This window comes from Ruditapes philippinarum, unplaced genomic scaffold, assembly GCF_026571515.1.
Source record: "Ruditapes philippinarum isolate M1 unplaced genomic scaffold, ASM2657151v2 ctg3405_1_1_1_1, whole genome shotgun sequence".
Lineage (NCBI taxonomy): Eukaryota > Metazoa > Mollusca > Bivalvia > Venerida > Veneridae > Ruditapes > Ruditapes philippinarum.
In genome coordinates this window covers 150774-168330 of record NW_026865921.1, presented here as the reverse complement: position 1 = coordinate 168330, position 17557 = coordinate 150774, and the positions used below count along the sequence as shown (strand labels likewise).

General features: G+C 31.5%; 1 protein-coding gene across 3 annotated transcripts; it reads right to left on the bottom strand.

Annotated features, from left to right (window-relative positions):
* Window positions 1-1259: 1259 nt before the first annotated feature.
* LOC132730737 (uncharacterized) lies at window positions 1260-16957 on the bottom strand. Of its 3 annotated transcripts, none has more exons than XM_060716718.1 (12): window positions 16842-16957; window positions 15942-16572; window positions 15269-15532; window positions 13273-13545; window positions 12410-12960; window positions 11776-11949; window positions 8350-8454; window positions 7735-7774; window positions 5355-5420; window positions 4304-4729; window positions 3939-4056; window positions 1260-2335 (listed from the first exon to the last, which is right to left on the bottom strand). In XM_060716718.1, exons 1-12 carry the CDS (start codon window positions 16857-16859, stop codon window positions 1456-1458), a joined length of 3546 nt encoding a protein of 1181 aa, XP_060572701.1. In that variant the 5' UTR covers window positions 16860-16957; the 3' UTR covers window positions 1260-1455. The 3 variants fall into 3 exon arrangements, with proteins under 3 accessions (XP_060572701.1, XP_060572702.1, XP_060572703.1); XM_060716719.1 differs by having other exon boundaries at window positions 11776-11862; XM_060716720.1 differs by lacking the exon at window positions 11776-11949.
* Window positions 16958-17557: the final 600 nt, after the last annotated feature.

Here is a 17557-nt window from a genome sequence, read left to right as displayed (position 1 = left end):
GTATTCCTGCTGATTTTATCTTGACCTTTTCCCAAGAACATAAAAAACTTTCAAGATTTTGTTACCGTCAGGTTGTCTTCGTTGTTGCCTTTGCCGCCCAGAAACTTTAACATTGGCCATTTTTTTTAATTCTAAATGGCTTGTCTTCATAGTTCCGACACAACAAGTCTTTGTACAAGACCTTCATCTTAACCAGACTGAACTTGACCTTGACTCATAAATGACATTGACCAAGATAAAATGTTTGAATTTTGTTTGACTTTTATTATGATTGGCTATAACTTTGATATTTATGAATGGATTGTCTTCATGCCTTGACACAATAATCTTTTGGAAAAATCCAGTAAGCAGATCAAATGATTGTGACCTTCACATATGACCTTGAAGCTCATATTTTGTAATCTGCTTGATTTTTGTGTCGCTTCTACGGAGTAGTGGCGACATATAGGGATCACTTCTCCGTCGTCTGTCTGTCCATCAGTCACAAAACTTGTCTAAAACTTCTAACCTGACACAAATATTTAACACTATGAAACATTACGCGAATAACCTAGGTCAAGGGCACATTTAAAGATCAAAAAGAAAATGCTTATTCAATTCTTATTATTCAATTTTTCTTCATGCATGGAGAAATTTTGATTTAACATAGAATGTTTCCCCTTGGTGTTAAGGTAGCAAATGTCAATGTCACACGCAGAAGACAAAGTTCATATTATATAAAATGCTTGATAGGAGAACTTTTAAAGTGTAAACTTTAATATCTTGAAAATAGTGAAAAAAGAAATGCATTTGATATTTTGACATAATTATGAAGTTTAGAGGGTATATAGGTAAGTCGGCTTGTTGGTAAGTCTACTTCAAGGATTCTGGACAATGAATAGAGTTAGATACCTCAAGTGGAAACCCCGGTTGGGATCGATTTTGAAACCACATGGTCAAGCTAATACTAAAAATAAAAAAGGTTGTCGTAAAAGAACTTAATTTAGAAATAATATATTTTTATCAAACTTGTTGTATTGAAATAATCAAATACGACGTTAAATTTAAGTTCATCCCGCAGTCTATACGATGAATACCTATAATGTGTTTTTTATGATAAATTGGAATGAAGTTTCTTTTTCATATGAGCTATAAATAATCATTTATATTTTTTGACAATATGCGGGATAAATCAATCTCATCAATTCATTTGCAAGTCCTTAAAAAAGATTGTCTTGTTATTTAATTATCTCGATTTGGATTTAAAAAAAGTTTCAAACTTGTAACTATTCAACCTTTATTATGAAATATGTATGTAATATATGCATGTAATTACAAATACATGTACATTCAAGATCAATAAGAGGAAGAAATCAGCCAACTTACAAAATTATTAATTGGATTGATTTGGTTATTAAAATTAGTTTAGCAGGGATTTTTCATTTGGTTCATGGTTTACCAAAACAATTTTATCAACTAACTTGGCAAAATCTCACAATTGTAAACATATATCATGTCATACCTACTACCAACAATAAGTCTACATCTTTCTCTGTCAAAACACATAGAATACATCGAAGTGGTATCAAATGGTTTGGAATTCAGTTCTACAGTCCGATGTTTTTTTCCATTATAATCTAGCTGAAGAAGACTGCTATATACGAGTGTATTAAATACAAGAACAATACCTTCTCCTGCAATACAAGCATCATATTTATCACCAATGTATGAACTGAATATATGATTTCCTTCTGCATCTATTGTAGTTAGACCTGTATTAGTCCCGAAGTAGACTCGTTCCCCATTGTCGCTTATAGCAATTGCAAACATGTATGGGACAGTGTGCAGATTTTTACTTAATTGATAGAGAACGTATTTTTGTTCACATTTATCTTTGTCAAATTTGTAAATTTTGTTATCACTATGAACATAGAGTATGTCACCTAGACAAGCTAGACCGTAACAATTATGATTTAGCTCCACTAATTGTCTACGGGTTATATTACCAGACACATTCACGTACTGTATGGCATCTCCTAAACTAGCAACAGCTGTATCGTTGCCTATATAACATACAGAAAGGGGAATTGCAGTTACATCACAGTAACTGATTACCTTGTACGAACTGTTCAATTTCTTCAGTCTTTTATTCCCGCTATCAGCAAGGAGAACTTCGCCATTAGGAAGCATACACATACTAAAGATATGACACTTTGATTTATCATTGCTGTCTCTATTTATCAATGTATTATTTATGCTAACATTATATGATCCTTGTGTACTTTTGAGGTTTAGTTGACGTTTCTGTTCAACACAAGACTTTTCAGACATAAGTTGTTTTATGCCATGACAGGTGCTGTAATTAAAAATAAGAAGATTATTTGATGTTCATTTATGATTATGAATAGTGATGTATATACAATATCAACAAATACTAGACATACAATCATCTAGCACTGAAAAGAACATTCTTTTGTCTTTAATAGCAGTTTTAACGATATGATTTTAATAATGCACTTTCAGTAACATGACTCGATAAAGGCATTATATTCAAATTAAAATATAGCATTCGCTTAAACTTTTAAAACTCTATGCATGTTTTAAGGACATGTATTTTAAGATGTGTAAAAAGACAATAAATAACTATGGAAATGAATATCCGTCAGTATATTTAATAATGCATGTTGTTTTCTAATGATAGACTTAAGTTGCTATTCAAATATCATTGTTGTTTCCTTATTTAGTAATTTATATTTCATAATCATAAAGGCAATTTGAAATATTTTTTGTGTTAATTCGCCAGTTAATCTATCTTCCAATCCATTACGTATAACGACAATAATAATTAATTGTTGAAGGATTGGAATGTTATTGACATTTATTATATGATCTAAATATAGCTGCAATCTCATTGGTCCAAACAGTAGTCAACAGAACTTTTTATAAAATCATATTTACTGGGTGTAGTATCATATTCACTGGCTGAATTGGATTTTCCCAGTCTAAGAATAGATTGAGACTCATATTCAATGATCATACGCCGTAGACTGTTAATTACGCGTGCTATATAAAATAATTGTTGCTTTTTTTCTTTATGGCATATTTCTCGATTTTTTTTGCCGAATTATTCGTGAAAATTTATGACGCAATGTTGTTTATTTTTGTGTTAAATACAAAAAAGAATATATTCTTTTAACTCATATAGTCATACTAAACACTTTACAAACTCCTTCACATCGTAACATTATACTGTGAAAAATGTTTACCACATGAAAAGACGATGTATGAAGTCATCATTTTCAATGTAAAGCAACATTGTAATTATATTGTAATATTATAATCTTGGCGATATCATAATGTGAAACCGGGAACCAACGTTTATACACATGCCATTCAAATGACAGATATCGCTCATTGTTTTCGTTTTACAATGAATTCTCCCGCTTGTGCGGCATCGGTACCTACGTAAATATTACCCCGCTAAAGTAGCCGTCATTGGGTTCTATGTTGCCAATACTCGAATGTTTACCAAAGGTGATGTGCATATTATATTTCAATCCACTTACAAACCAAATGATTATAAATGATTTCAATACTGTCAAAAGAGAAATAACAGCATCTGATCCATGAAAGTTGTATTTTCATGTGTATATAGTGTATGACATTATTTGAAGAGATTTAACTATTGCTGATTTTTCTTGTTTTCATTAATCAAATTTTACCAACAATCGGATAATTAATTCTCAATTAAAAGTCTTTATAAGACATACACAAATTCTTAAAGGAAGGCCTAGTTTGATTGTAAGTTTTATTTGTTTAAATCATATAGTAATATTTTTAACTGATAATTTGTCAGTCATTATTGCACTCTTTCAAAATTCATTTGTTTAATGTGATATCATTTGTTCCATATTTACCACTTTTTGATCAATTACCGATTGTAAGAAATTTATACATACCTATGTTTTGATTCCTTGCAGGCTGTGCAGAAAAACATGTCATGGTCAGGACAATAGAGAGTACATTGTGTATTTTGATGATTTGCACAAGTCATATTTCTGGTTACACCAGTAAAGTCTGAAGATATCAAAATGACGCTTTCAAAAATAGGTACATGTCTTTGAGTTTACAGAATAAAAATGATATAAAACATAAACGTATAATGTTCTTTTATTAATCATTAGAAAAGAAAAAAAATGATAACTTCAATTAATTTTACTTTCATCAGCTCATTCAATGTACACTAATTGCAAATGCACCAGCTGGGACAGAAAACTCCATAATTGCATGTAAAGAATATAATCAATATTGATATTTAACTTACGCAGGCGTTTGTTTGCTTTTTCTATGCCTTTTGACGAGCAATTAGCTATTATGACATGGGATTCAATGTCATATTGCACATATAACCATCGTCTAAGCTTAAACAGTTCTTGTTCAAACTCGTTACAGTTGATACTCTTAAGAAAATCTTCCATGGCCACAGAACTGAGACAGTTGATTTGTATGTCGGTTGAAGATTGTTCAGTGAGAGAAATATTAACGATATTGCATTTTTCTATGGTCTTGATGTAATCAAGGAGGTGATAGACTGGTGTATCAGTTGATCTTACATCCAAAGGAGATCCAGTCTTATCATATTTATTTTTGATATAATCTCTCATTACTTCATAAACTTTCTGATTCCCGTCAGTACTTTTTTCAACATTCTTAGCAATCACTTTTATCTGTAGATCAAGCAAGAAGTGTTCTGAAAATAAAACCCAACAAAAACAATTGATGACATAACAGTGGGTAAATGGACTTTGTAACTTACACTAACATCTGCAGACACACAAAGACGTAGGCCTCATTTAAAGCCAGAGCCCGCAAGGGGGCTGAAGAATTCATAAAAAAGTCTAAGAATGTTGTAGATGATAATGCGAAAAACCAATATGCATTTAGCGCGCTATTTGTGCATTAGAATATACGTCTGATTAAGTAAATCCAGGTTTGGTCATGTTTTTCGAATCAATAAACATCGGTTTCATCATGATTTTAATGTTGATTACCGTCAGAATAATAGCTTTTCGCGTGATTTTATCTGTCAAATCATGTTTTGTTTCCAATAGTGTATACCTACCTGCGCAGTTTTTATCAAGAATAAAATTAAAAAGTTAAAGAACTGTTTTTTTACTTCAATTTATTTATAGCAAATATAGCTTGTAAAATTCACTTGAGTTACATTTTCTTTTTCCGCCTCCAAACAGTAAATGTATTACATAACAATTATGTTCTAAAGCTGCTTTCAGTTTGTCTTATTTTCAGTGTTAAGAAATCCTTATTGATAACATATTTAAAACTCGGTTTAATCAGTATTTCTTTTCATTAAATACCTTCTAGATCCTTTTGTGTTCCTGCAGACCTAAGATTTTTCATCAGCCGAAGCTCATTTTCTTTATCTGTAAATAAAACACAACTTGTGCAATTACGGAAATATTATGTAATGGTTCACTAAGTATATGCGAGTCCTATTTTAAGTAATGAATACATCTATCGACCAAAAAGTTTGCAAGAAAATTTCGACGGACCAACACTCGCTTGTTGCACCATCAATATATCTGTGCACAGTTATAAGCCTGAAACATCTCTAATATTCAATATTATAGATATTTTTACTATAAGTACTCATTGATTATTCTTTTACAAGCATGATATAATATATAGGAAAATGATGTTTTTTTATTATTATTATTTCTATAGAATGAAATGTTTGTCTTAAAGGGTATAAAGCTATTTCTTATGAAATGTTTTTATAAATTATTCAACAGTAAAATTGTGTTGTTTCCATAATACTATGTTCTCGAAAATTTTTAACATAAATTTTAAGTATGGTTAAATTGTTTTTAACCGTTTAGCAAGCAATAATTTCATGTCTACGCCATCCGCCTTTAAGGCATACACTTCCATTTCTATTTCATACAAGCATATTGGAAGCATTCACTTAGCTTTATACACTTTAAGAAATGTTTCTTGTTTGGGCTGATTTATATGAACTTTTTATAGTGTCAAGGTAGTTTCTCAAACACTTCTTTTCTAAAATACGTTAGTAAAGCAACATTTTATATTTCAATTCCGTATTCTCTTTTTACTTTTTATATGCCCGAAAGGGCATATTATGTTATACCCCCTGGCGTCCGTCCGTCTGTCTGTCCGTCCGTCCGTACGTCCGTCCGTCCGTCCGTCCGTTAGCAATTTGGTTTCCGGAGCATAACTTAAGTTCCATTTGGCCCACAATGTTAAAACTTCATAGGATGATTGTCCATATTGGGTAGAAGACCCCTATTGATTTTGGGGTCAAAAGGTCAAAGGTCAAGGTCACTATTACCTTAAAACTGAAACGGTTTCCGGAGCATAACTTTAGTTCCATTCGACCCACAATGTTCAAACTTCATAGGATGATTGTCCATATTGGGAAGAAGACCCCTATTGATTTTGGGTCACAAGGTCAAAGGTCAAGGTCACTATGACCTTGATACTGAAAACAGTTTCCGGAGCATAACTTAAGTTCCAATTGGCCCACAATGTTCAAACTTCATAGGATGATTGTCCATATTGGGTAGAAGACCCCTATTGATTTTGGGGTCAAAAGTCAAAGGTCAAGGTCACTATTACCTTATAACTGAAAACAGTTTCCAGAGCATAACTTAAGTTCCATTCGACCCACAATGTTCAAACTTCATAGGATGATTGTCCATATTGGGAAGAAGACCCCTATTGATTTTGGGGTCACAAGGTCAAAGGTCAAGGTCACTATGACCTTGATACTGAAAACAGTTTCCGGAGCATAACTTAAGTTCCAATTGGCCCACAATGTTCAAACTACATAGGATGATTGTCCATATTGGGTAGAAGACCCCTATCGATTTTGGGGTCAAAAGGTCAAAGGTCAAGGTCACTTTTACCTTATAACTAAAAACAAGTTTCCAGAGCATAACTTAAGTTCCATTTGACCCACAATGTTCAAACTTCATAGGATGATTGTCCATATTGGGTAGAAGACCCCTATTGATTTTGGGGTCAAAGGTGAAGGTCACTATTACATTGATACTGAAAAATATGTTTCCGCGCATAACTTAAGTTTCATTTGACCCACAATGTTCAAACTTCATAGGATGATTGTCCATATTGGGTAGAAGACCCCTGTTGATTTTGGGGTCAAAAGGTCAAAGGTGAAGGTCACTATTACCTTGATACTGAAAACAGTTTCCGGAGCATATGTTAAGTTCCATTTGGCCCACAATGTTCAAACTTCATAGGATGATTGTCCATATTGGGTAGAAGACCCCTATTGATTTTGGGGTCAAAAGGTCAACTGTTAAAAAAATACTTTCGGGCATATAATGCTCCGCCTGGCGGTGCTCTTGTTATATATTTTATTCGAGCATATCTATATCACAATGTTTGAAAAAACTTTTTTAGAGTATGCATAATTTAGTTATTTCTCAAATCCAACTGTGCCACCGTTAAAAGAAACTAATACATGCATATAAATTTTTGCAATTTAAAAGAATAAAAGTCATCTTTTTCAAATGAATACAGAATATTTGAACTTCACTGTTACACGTTTCTCGATAGCATTACTTTTAAATTCAAATCAAGCGCTAATCACCTACTAAGTATTTAAGCATTAAATAAACCAAATTTTACAAACTTCAAAATTACTTCGTTTAAGGATAAGCGCTTATTTGTTCAAATGAAAAGTCAATGACAAACCTTTAATCTGTTGTTCTATCAGTTGAAGTTTCAATTCATGCTGAAGAAAGAAAACTTAAAAGTGTTACATTATATATTTTATTGGAATCATGAGCTTATCATGCATAAACGTGACGAGGAAGGAAACTAAATTTTAATTATATTTCATTTATTGATATTCATTTAATCCTTTGTTTTTTCCTTTATTTTTTAGACCAAAGAGAATATTAACGTAACACCGAACGAAAAGTACGGATATCCCTGTATTAACGCTACCTTTTGTTTCCTAAGATAAAAGTCATTAGTTCAGAAAGTTTATGACCATAAAAGCTAACGTTATAAAACTATCGGGTCATTCTTAAATTGTATTCTTTTTCTAGTACTCACGAATGTATTGTTCGCGTAAATTTATTTTAAGACAAATTTTAAACGAGGTTAAACATCTTAGCGTGACATTAATGAAAAAAGCATTTGTCAGAAATCACATTTAAATGTTTAATATCTTTTTCGCTGTCGTAGTATTTTTCAAAGATCTTTTGAACGTTTTTTAACGACTACAAAACATTTTTGTCTTACTATATAAATCGTAAAAGCTTGATATAACAATACTTAAATGCATTTAACTATAAGACTTGCCTGTTCTTTTGCCGTTTGGTAATTCTTTTCTAATGTAAGCATCCCATGTTCTCTCAGCTGTCTTACCTCGTGTTCAAGGTTTATCTCAATCTGATTTTGCTGCACCTGTAAGAAAATTATGATAGGACTGCAGTAGGCAATTCATACATTTGAGTTTTACACGGTTGAGTGCAATTTACCAATTTAAACAATCTAGATGATTTATGTTTGGAATATCTTAGTTCCCATTAAAATTGTATTACGTATGACATTTTGCATGACAACCTGTACGAAATTTTCTGCACGGAAATGAGGCGGAATTCAATAGCAGATTCCGCCCAGAAATTTAAATTCTCCCCCAAATATACAAGTGTTAAACCATTTGCTTTTGGCACTGATTCCGGCCGGATTCCGGGCGGAAACGGGACGGATTCTGGGCGAAATTGGGACGAAATATGCAATTGAGTTGGGGCGGAATTTTGAAGCGGAATTTTGGGGCGGAATTTTGAAGCGGAATCTTGGGGCGAAATTTTGTAGCGGAATCTCGGGGCGGAATTTCGGAACAGAATTTTGGAACGGAATTGTCAAACAAAATTCTGGGCGGAATTCTCGGACAGAATTCATGGGGGCGGAATTTTTATGAGTTTAACATGATCACATTTTTTTGGGATGAAATTATCAATAATGTATCACATTAAATTTTCTTTCACAAAATTTAATACATATCCTTTAGTCCATATACATAATAGAATACCATACATTCACTATAACACAAACAGTTTTTTTCTACCTGCAGGTTTTGGAAGGTACTGGTTTTCTTAGAATCCAACACTTTGTTTTTTTTGCAATTTTTTTGCTGAGAGTGTTTCAATCATAAATTTGTTTCAAATGTTTCTGATTATTTAAATTACTATTTCTTTAATTGATGTCTGTTTTAAGTCCACTGCCTGTGTTTCCAAGAACTTCTTGTGGTTGTGCTCACCTTTAATAATAAAATTAATAATCAATTAAACAAAAATGTAGTAATGAATTATGTTTGATTGCATAATTATATGCAGTTATATTTCATATTTTTTGATAATATCAAATTTTATGTTTCAACAGTATTAAATATTAACAGTGCTTATGCATATTCAAAAATACTAAAGCTTACGCAGTATCTTATTTCAGTGCACAAGTGTTTAAGAATTGCTCTGTATAAGAATTTAAATTAACTGCTTTATTTGTGACACTATTTATTACTGGTTATATATTTTTTCAAGGAAAGATGTTGAATAGTAAAGTATTGAGATTTAAAAATATACCTTTTCAGGATTAATACTGCACATCTTTATTGAAACACCTTGCATCTCACAGTCAGCACTTAACTCCCAGTCTGAAATTATGAGTGTAAAATGTAATTTTAGATTGTTCCATTGGAAACACGTTCACACACATGTAAAATAATAAATGATTATGATGACCCTGTTCAGCTGTACAAAACTTCTGAATTTGTACCATTTATTCCTATTTAATCAAATTGACTTAATTTGTTTAATTTCCAGGAAATGAAAAAGATCTACTAAATGCTATTAATTTATACAATACACACAATCATTATATAGAATCATTGAATAATTTATATTTTATAGTCATTAAACATGTAATAAAGATTTAAAACAATTATCAGAAAAAAACAAATGTATGAAGTTGAAAATATAAAAACAACAATGACCTCTTGTTACAAATTTTAGTTTGCTACCATTGATAGTTTGATATAAAACTAAAGTTTCAGCATTAATGTAACTAAAGGTTTATAATTACCTGATTATGTTGTTCGTCTCCTTGTCCCATGTTTTCACACTTATTTATCATACCAATACTAAAACACTTTGAGATCTTAAACAAAAGTATATCTCCAAAATTGTTAAAATATCAAGTACATCCTCTGTTATTTGCACTCTTTTAGCTGACCCAGATATCTTTGAATTCAAAATTCACAACTGTTACTGCATGGACAGGTCAATCATTATGTAAAACAGGGTTAATTTACTCATCATCTCAACCTCCATTCATTGAATGTAACAAAAATTCAAGTAACAAATAGATATATATATAGAATTTAAAAATCATTACAAATTTCTGAACAAAAAAAAATTGCAATGTTCTTCACAAATTCTGCATATGAAATTTATAATGTTATCTCTCCCCAAAATAATTCAATGGAACAGTCTGATCTGTTGGGTAAATTAGTCATGCAAAGAATTTAAGATGGTGGGAAACTGCTGGTCAGTTGAGTTTTATCAAAGCTCTGATCTGTGTAGTGTAAAATCTCAGTGGATATATATTGTAGTATCTATTTACCTAAATGAAAGCTTTTATTGGGCATATTGGCTGATCAATTCTATATAGATTAAAAGGGCGTACTATATGAGATTATTTCATGCAATGTTTTTGTTTTGTTTTTGTTTATTTTTTTTATAACAAAATCATGATTTCTTAATTATAGTTTAAAATGGCAAGCACACTATCTTGTCCTGTGGCTGTCCTGATATTCAAATTTAAACAGCATTCTTATTTCAATGTTGCTTTTTATAAACTTAAGCATTTTGGAGGTGAATGTTTTCAAGTTCTACACTAAGATTTATTACAGTTGTTTTTCAGTACAAAAAAGATTTGCTAAATTAGTCTGACAATATATCATTTGCCACAATATTTAAAAACATTGTTTAGGCATATTGTAATGTCTAAAAAATAACCCTATTTATTCTAAAAATACACCTGTAATTATTGGTCAAGTATCATGCTTCAACAAAAATAATAAGTAAAGTTGGTAAAATTCCAATGTCTGCAAGTGCAAAAACAAGAGTTAACAATTATGATTTAGACATCTTATATGTGAAATTCTGTTCAAGAAAAATCTTTAAGTATAGAATTCCGCCCATAGTGAAGACCATTCCTTCCCAAGAAAATTTCAAAGTTGAAAATTCTGTCCAAGATGAAATGTTTAAGTATAAATTCTGCGCCAAATAAAATTCCAGCCGGAATTTTTCTAGTTTTCCGCCCAGAAAAGTGAACAAAATATTTTTCTTGTGAGACGGAATGACACGGAATTTGCGTTTCCGTTCCTGGTCCGCCCAGAAATCACTGATTCCGTGTCAATTCCGTGCCAAAATTTCGTACAGGAATACTAGGATAGTTAACTAAACTTAGAAGAAGAATATTTGATCGTTCTAAAAGAGACGATAAATGTGTTTCAACTAACGTAAAATAACCTTAACGTACAGACATAAGAAAATGAAATAATATGTTCTTAGTTGATACATTTAAATAGAAATGCAATTCATTTCCCATAAATTTTGACAAAAGTTAAATATCTTAAAAATACTTAATCGAATAAAAGTAATTAATTCCCATTTGACAAATCATGTCTTTTTAAAATACTATATAATTTTTTTAGGACAATACCATATCTAATAAATGTAATGCCTCTTCTACGCCTGACTCCCTTTTCAGCGGTGTATTGCCATATTTGTCCTTGATTTCTAATACTTCCTTAAATGTTTTTATATACTTGTTAAGTTGATTTTCAAACAATTCATAGTTTGGACTGTGAAGAATATCATTTCGCGCTTCCCGTGCCTATAAAAAAATTCAGTTTGTACAATGCTGTTTTAATCATTCGCTAAAATACTACACCTTAATTGCGTTTCATTTAATTTGATTTGGCAATACGAAAAAGCTGCTCTAGACTGCCAGAGAGCCACGTGATATTTTTATATAATTACAAAAATGTGTATCGTTTTCCAATAAATTCTATAAATATTGTGTTTGGTGTGATTACTGCGAATCATAACATCTTTTTAATGACTGTTTAATATTATTATGCCTTTATTTAAAGCTTTACAATTTTAATATTTTATAAAGTCCTTTTTTCTAAGATTGAAAAATATAAGGCTAGCCTACTTTTCCATTCATACGCTCTCATGTCACTAAATGAAATTTATTACTTGCATGATACAGGCTATATCGTGCATGTAACAATTTTTTTATTTAGTGAAACATAACGCTACGTGATTACTTACCAACCCATTTAACTTACCTGTGCAAATGGATCTATGATAACTTCTCCAAGCAACATGTCTATGTAAATGTTGTTTATACACAAACTTAGTAGGCCTGAGCAGTCAACGTCTTTAGCCGATTGTTTGTCTTTGTAGCCAGACGTATTTATAAAGCATGTAGCAACACTCCAAGGATCACTGCTCCATTTCTGGATATCGGTGTTCGCTAATAATGGATCATGAAATCGATGATCACAAACTATTCGATCATAGAATTTGCCACAATATCCTCCATTTGGACACATTTTCGTCGATTTATGTTTTTTATTTTTTGTATTAATGGAACAAAGACATAGATGCTTCTTTTGGCGTGGACATTGATCTTGTTTATGTGGAATAAGACTTTTCTCTGTGCAAGAATTGCATGCGCCTTTAAATGCTGACACTATATCATCATGTTGACTCTTTACGGCCTTGTCAGAAAATGCTTCTAAACCTACTTTCAGGTATTTTAATGCCAGAGCCCCTCTTACCCAATTTCTATATAGCTTCTCTATAAGTTGATTCCTGTGTAGAACTTCTTTATCACCTAAAAAACTAAAATACATTTCAACCAACAAAAAAAAATGGCATTTGACAAGACAATGTGTGAAGAGAAAGTGACATTCATTATTTTAATGACTGAACTGGTAATAAATAGGAAACCTTTATCATAAATAAAATATATCAATTATACACTAGTATCAATAAATTTGTTATGACAATCAGCTTGGTGGATAAGGGTATAAGGTCAAGTAAAAAAAACAGAAATAAATTAAAAGAAAAAAATAAAAGAAGGAAGTAAAACTTATTTTCTAAGCAATTTTATAGCATATAAATTATAGACTTAAGATATAATAACCTTGTACTATCAAAGTTGTTTTAGATGAGACCTTTCCAAAGTCAACTGTATATTCACCCTCTTCTTGAAATGTTACATTCATGACCGTCAATTTGTGTGTAGTTCCCTTTGCTAGTATAACGTATCTATCAGAAGATTCTAAAATTTTCCCTTTGTATCGCCAAACCGGTTTACTTAATGTTAGCAGGTTCACTTTACACTCTATATCAATGTTTCCATTCTCAATAACTTCTGACTTGATTGGCAAATCAATGACAACACTCAATGCTTCATCTGTTGGATAAAATATATTTGATATATTTATATTACATTTTGAATCCCCATATCAGTTAAATGAATTCTAATAGATTAAGTGAATGTATAATAAATGCATACACATGTTAATTGGTAGCTAGATGATTAAAACACAAGAGCAAACATGAATACATTTTATTATGATAAAGTTTGGCTTTTATTTTCGCACATAATTATAGATTTCATTGATTTTAATGATTTTCTAACTGCCTTCATATTCATTTTTATCTGATGATGTAGACCAAAATTTAGTGCAACAAGACGGTAATGATGGCTCTTATATCGCTCACCTAATTATGGAGCCTCAATCCCATTTTCTTTGGGCTGTGTGACCTAGTTTTTGACACAGATGACCAATATTCGAACTTGACCTAGAAATCACCATATCAGCCTTTCTACAATGACAAATTTTCAGGATATTTGGATCACAACAGTAGCCTCTAAGGTGTAAACAAGGTTTTTCTATATAAGGGCTGTGTGACCTAGTTTCTGAAAACAAGTTACCCATATTCAAACTTGACCTGGAAATCATAATAACAAATTTTCTGACCAATTTCAAGGATATTTGGAGTGGAACAGTAGCCCCTAGAGTGTTAAAAAGGGTTTCCAATATTTAGGCTGTGTTTTTCTAAATAAGGGCTGTGTGACCTAGTTTCTGAAAACAAGTTACCCATATTCAAACTTGACCTGGAAATCATAATAACAACCTTTCTGACCAATTTCAAGGATATTTGGAGTGGAACAGTAGCCCCTAGAGTGTTAAAAAGGGTTTCCAATATTTAGGCTGTGTGACCTAGTTTTTGACCTATGGTGACCTATATTTGAAATTCACCAAAAAATTATTATAACTTCCTTATTGACAAATTTCTAGTATATTTGGTTCAAAGTAGTAGTGTCTAGAGTGTAAGCAAATGCTTTCCATATCTGGGCTGTGTAACCTAGTTTTTGACCCCAGATGACCAATTTCCAGGATATTTGAATCAAAACATTAGCCTCTAGTGTGTCAACAAGGTTTTTCCATATTTTGGCTGTGTGACCTAGTTTTTGACCCCAGGTGACCCATATCGAACTGGATCTAGTAATCATCAAAACAACATTTCTTACTAATTTCCAAGATATTTGAATCAAAACAAAACCACAAGAGTGTTAACAAGATTTTTTCCATTTTTAGCTCCTGTAACCTAGTTTTTCATCTGAGATGACCCATGTTCGAACCCATCCAAGCAATTACTTAGACAAGCATCATGAGAAATCCAAATTTCAAGTTTGTATGTCAAAAAACAAAAAAGTAGGTCAAATGATATCAAAAATATCAAAAGTAGGTCAGCTGATATCAAAATTCAATTCAGCTTACAAATTTACACCCTTGGTCTAAATTTCATGTCTGTACGTTTAAAAAAAGAAAGTAGGTCAAATGATAGCTGCTATCAAAATCCAATTCAACATCAGAAATTACACCACAAATTTCAAGTTTGTATGTCGAAAAACAAAAAAGTAGGTCAAGCAATATCAAAAACAGGTCAACTATCAGTTTTTGGTACAGGTCTACTAAACAATGTTTCATGCCTAATATCTAACCTTTAGCCTTTGTCAAATCACATTTTCTCATATTTCATGCATTATCTTGGCCAGAGACCTTCAAGCATACTGATAGAATAATTACACGAGTATTGTTATTGATGACTTGAATATAACTTAGTACCTATAACAGTTAGATCAGCAGATGTTGAAATATGGCCACATACACACGAATATTTTCCCGTGTCTTCCACTGATGCTTGTGTTATCGATAACCAGTGGGTGCAATGGTTGCTCATGAATACCATATTGTCTGTAATTTTGATCAGCTTACAATCTTTTCTCCACTCAACATTATCACCCACTGGAGTGTTAAGTTTACATCTTAAAACGACTGAATCATTGATATAGACAATCTTGTTCTGAAGTTCTTCAATGAAGATTTGGTCTGAAGTATATTGTATTTTGTTCGTTAGATTATAATTCATTAAAATCAAGATATTGTCGCTACACATGCAATTATCAATACGATTTGATACTTGATAATTCAATGAACAAATAAGTATAAGACATCAAGAAAAACTAATTCGTAGATACTCAAGATCAATTTTGAAATGCCAATTAGAAGATTTCTTCAAAGATTAAGTATACTGTTTGATTGTCTATGTATTTAATCAGTTTGGATCACACCTAATACAAATTCAGAAATAAACACATTCAAGTATTTTGATATTAGATGTAGGAATAAATTAAATAGTAATTCTGTAAAAGCGTTAGATATATGCATATTGACAACTTGCAGATAGAGTAATGTAATTGGATACATTACAACCATATGAATAAATTCACATACTTACCATTTGTGTGGAGCACTTGAGTGTTATCTTCACCAGTAAGTGTACTCTGTGTTTCGAAATTTACTTCAATTGCAACTTGAAGATGAGTTTTGACATCTTTTGTCCCGGTTAGTTTGCATACCTGACTTTCGCTTAAATTTATCGATTCAGGCTCAAATGAATACATCATACGTTTACAATTATAATTAGCACTTTGGTCTATACGCTTTATCAACTCGAGTAACTGCTCGTGCACTAAATCTTGTTTCTCCTTGTAGGTCTTAAATGATAAGGAGGCACATTTGGCGTATTTTTCAATATCTTTTCTCTGATCATATATATGTTGAATGGCTTTTATTTCTGGACCCTCTAGATCTGATTTAAACAAAACTAATGTCACAGCACATAATTGAAGAGTGTCCCACGTATCAATGTCATCATTGACATGATCTCCTTGCAATAGTTGAAGATACTCTGTTTCGTACCCGATTTTAAACGCACCGCTATACTCATTTAACAAAATACCAATATCTTTACCACAGTTTTTCTTTTCTCGTTCTATTATGGCCTTCAATGCGATGGGCGACGCTTGTCCCAATAACAATATATGACAGAGGTAATGTTCATGCCCCCTAGTTATATCACAGTTCTTCTGTAACGTGAATTTTAATATACTATTTTAAAAAATGAGATATGAAATTTTCTTATAATATATATATTCTTTATATTCATAAATATACATTTTTACGGTTATTTAGACATGCTGTAACTCAAAGTTATCACAATGAAGTTTATACGATAAATGTAAGAAAATCATATATAAAGATATAGGTTACAATAGCTAAGTGTGTAATCCTACGATATTCTATATAATCTGAGAACCATTGAAAATCAAAACTTATTAACAGAAATCACGTTTACCGATGATGAAATCTCCATTGTTTCATTTTTTATTCATATTGTTCGTCTCGCTTTTAGTTGTCAGCCACACAGAGCTCTTGAACATGAGACTGTAGAAAGAAAATACAATGATATACATGTCCTTTAAAGCTGCACGCCCCCAGATGAGCCAAAATATTTCAAGAAAATCAATATTGAGAAAAATGTAAAAAAAAATTTAATAATAATTCTATTTGATTTCTAGACCTTTTATCTACTTGGAACGTTTTTGTTTTTAATCTGAATCGCTGTTTAGATGAAAATAGGACAAAAATCTGTTTCATGGTGAAACAGTTCATTTCAACGCCAAGTTCGCTAACTGGGAAACGCCGCTGTAACTTCATTTCAAACACAAATTTATCAATTTTACGTTTCCTGGAAACTTTAATCAAATCTACATGGTATAGAATTCTTTGAATTTTGATATTTGGTGAAGGTTTTACAAAATATATAAAACATGACGACCCTGATTTAAGCTACATGCACCAGCTCTGAAATAGGGGAAGTGCGATTTACCGTTTACCTCTAAAAGAGATAGCTCTATCATTTACCAGGCGTGTATAATGAAACAAATAAACAATTTCACAAATAAATTTATAAAATGAAAAACAATGGTTTAGAGATCTGGAATAGGCAATGCAGAGGAACACAACCTGTCTAGAATAGAACCACCAATGACAATGTACAGAACTTTGTTA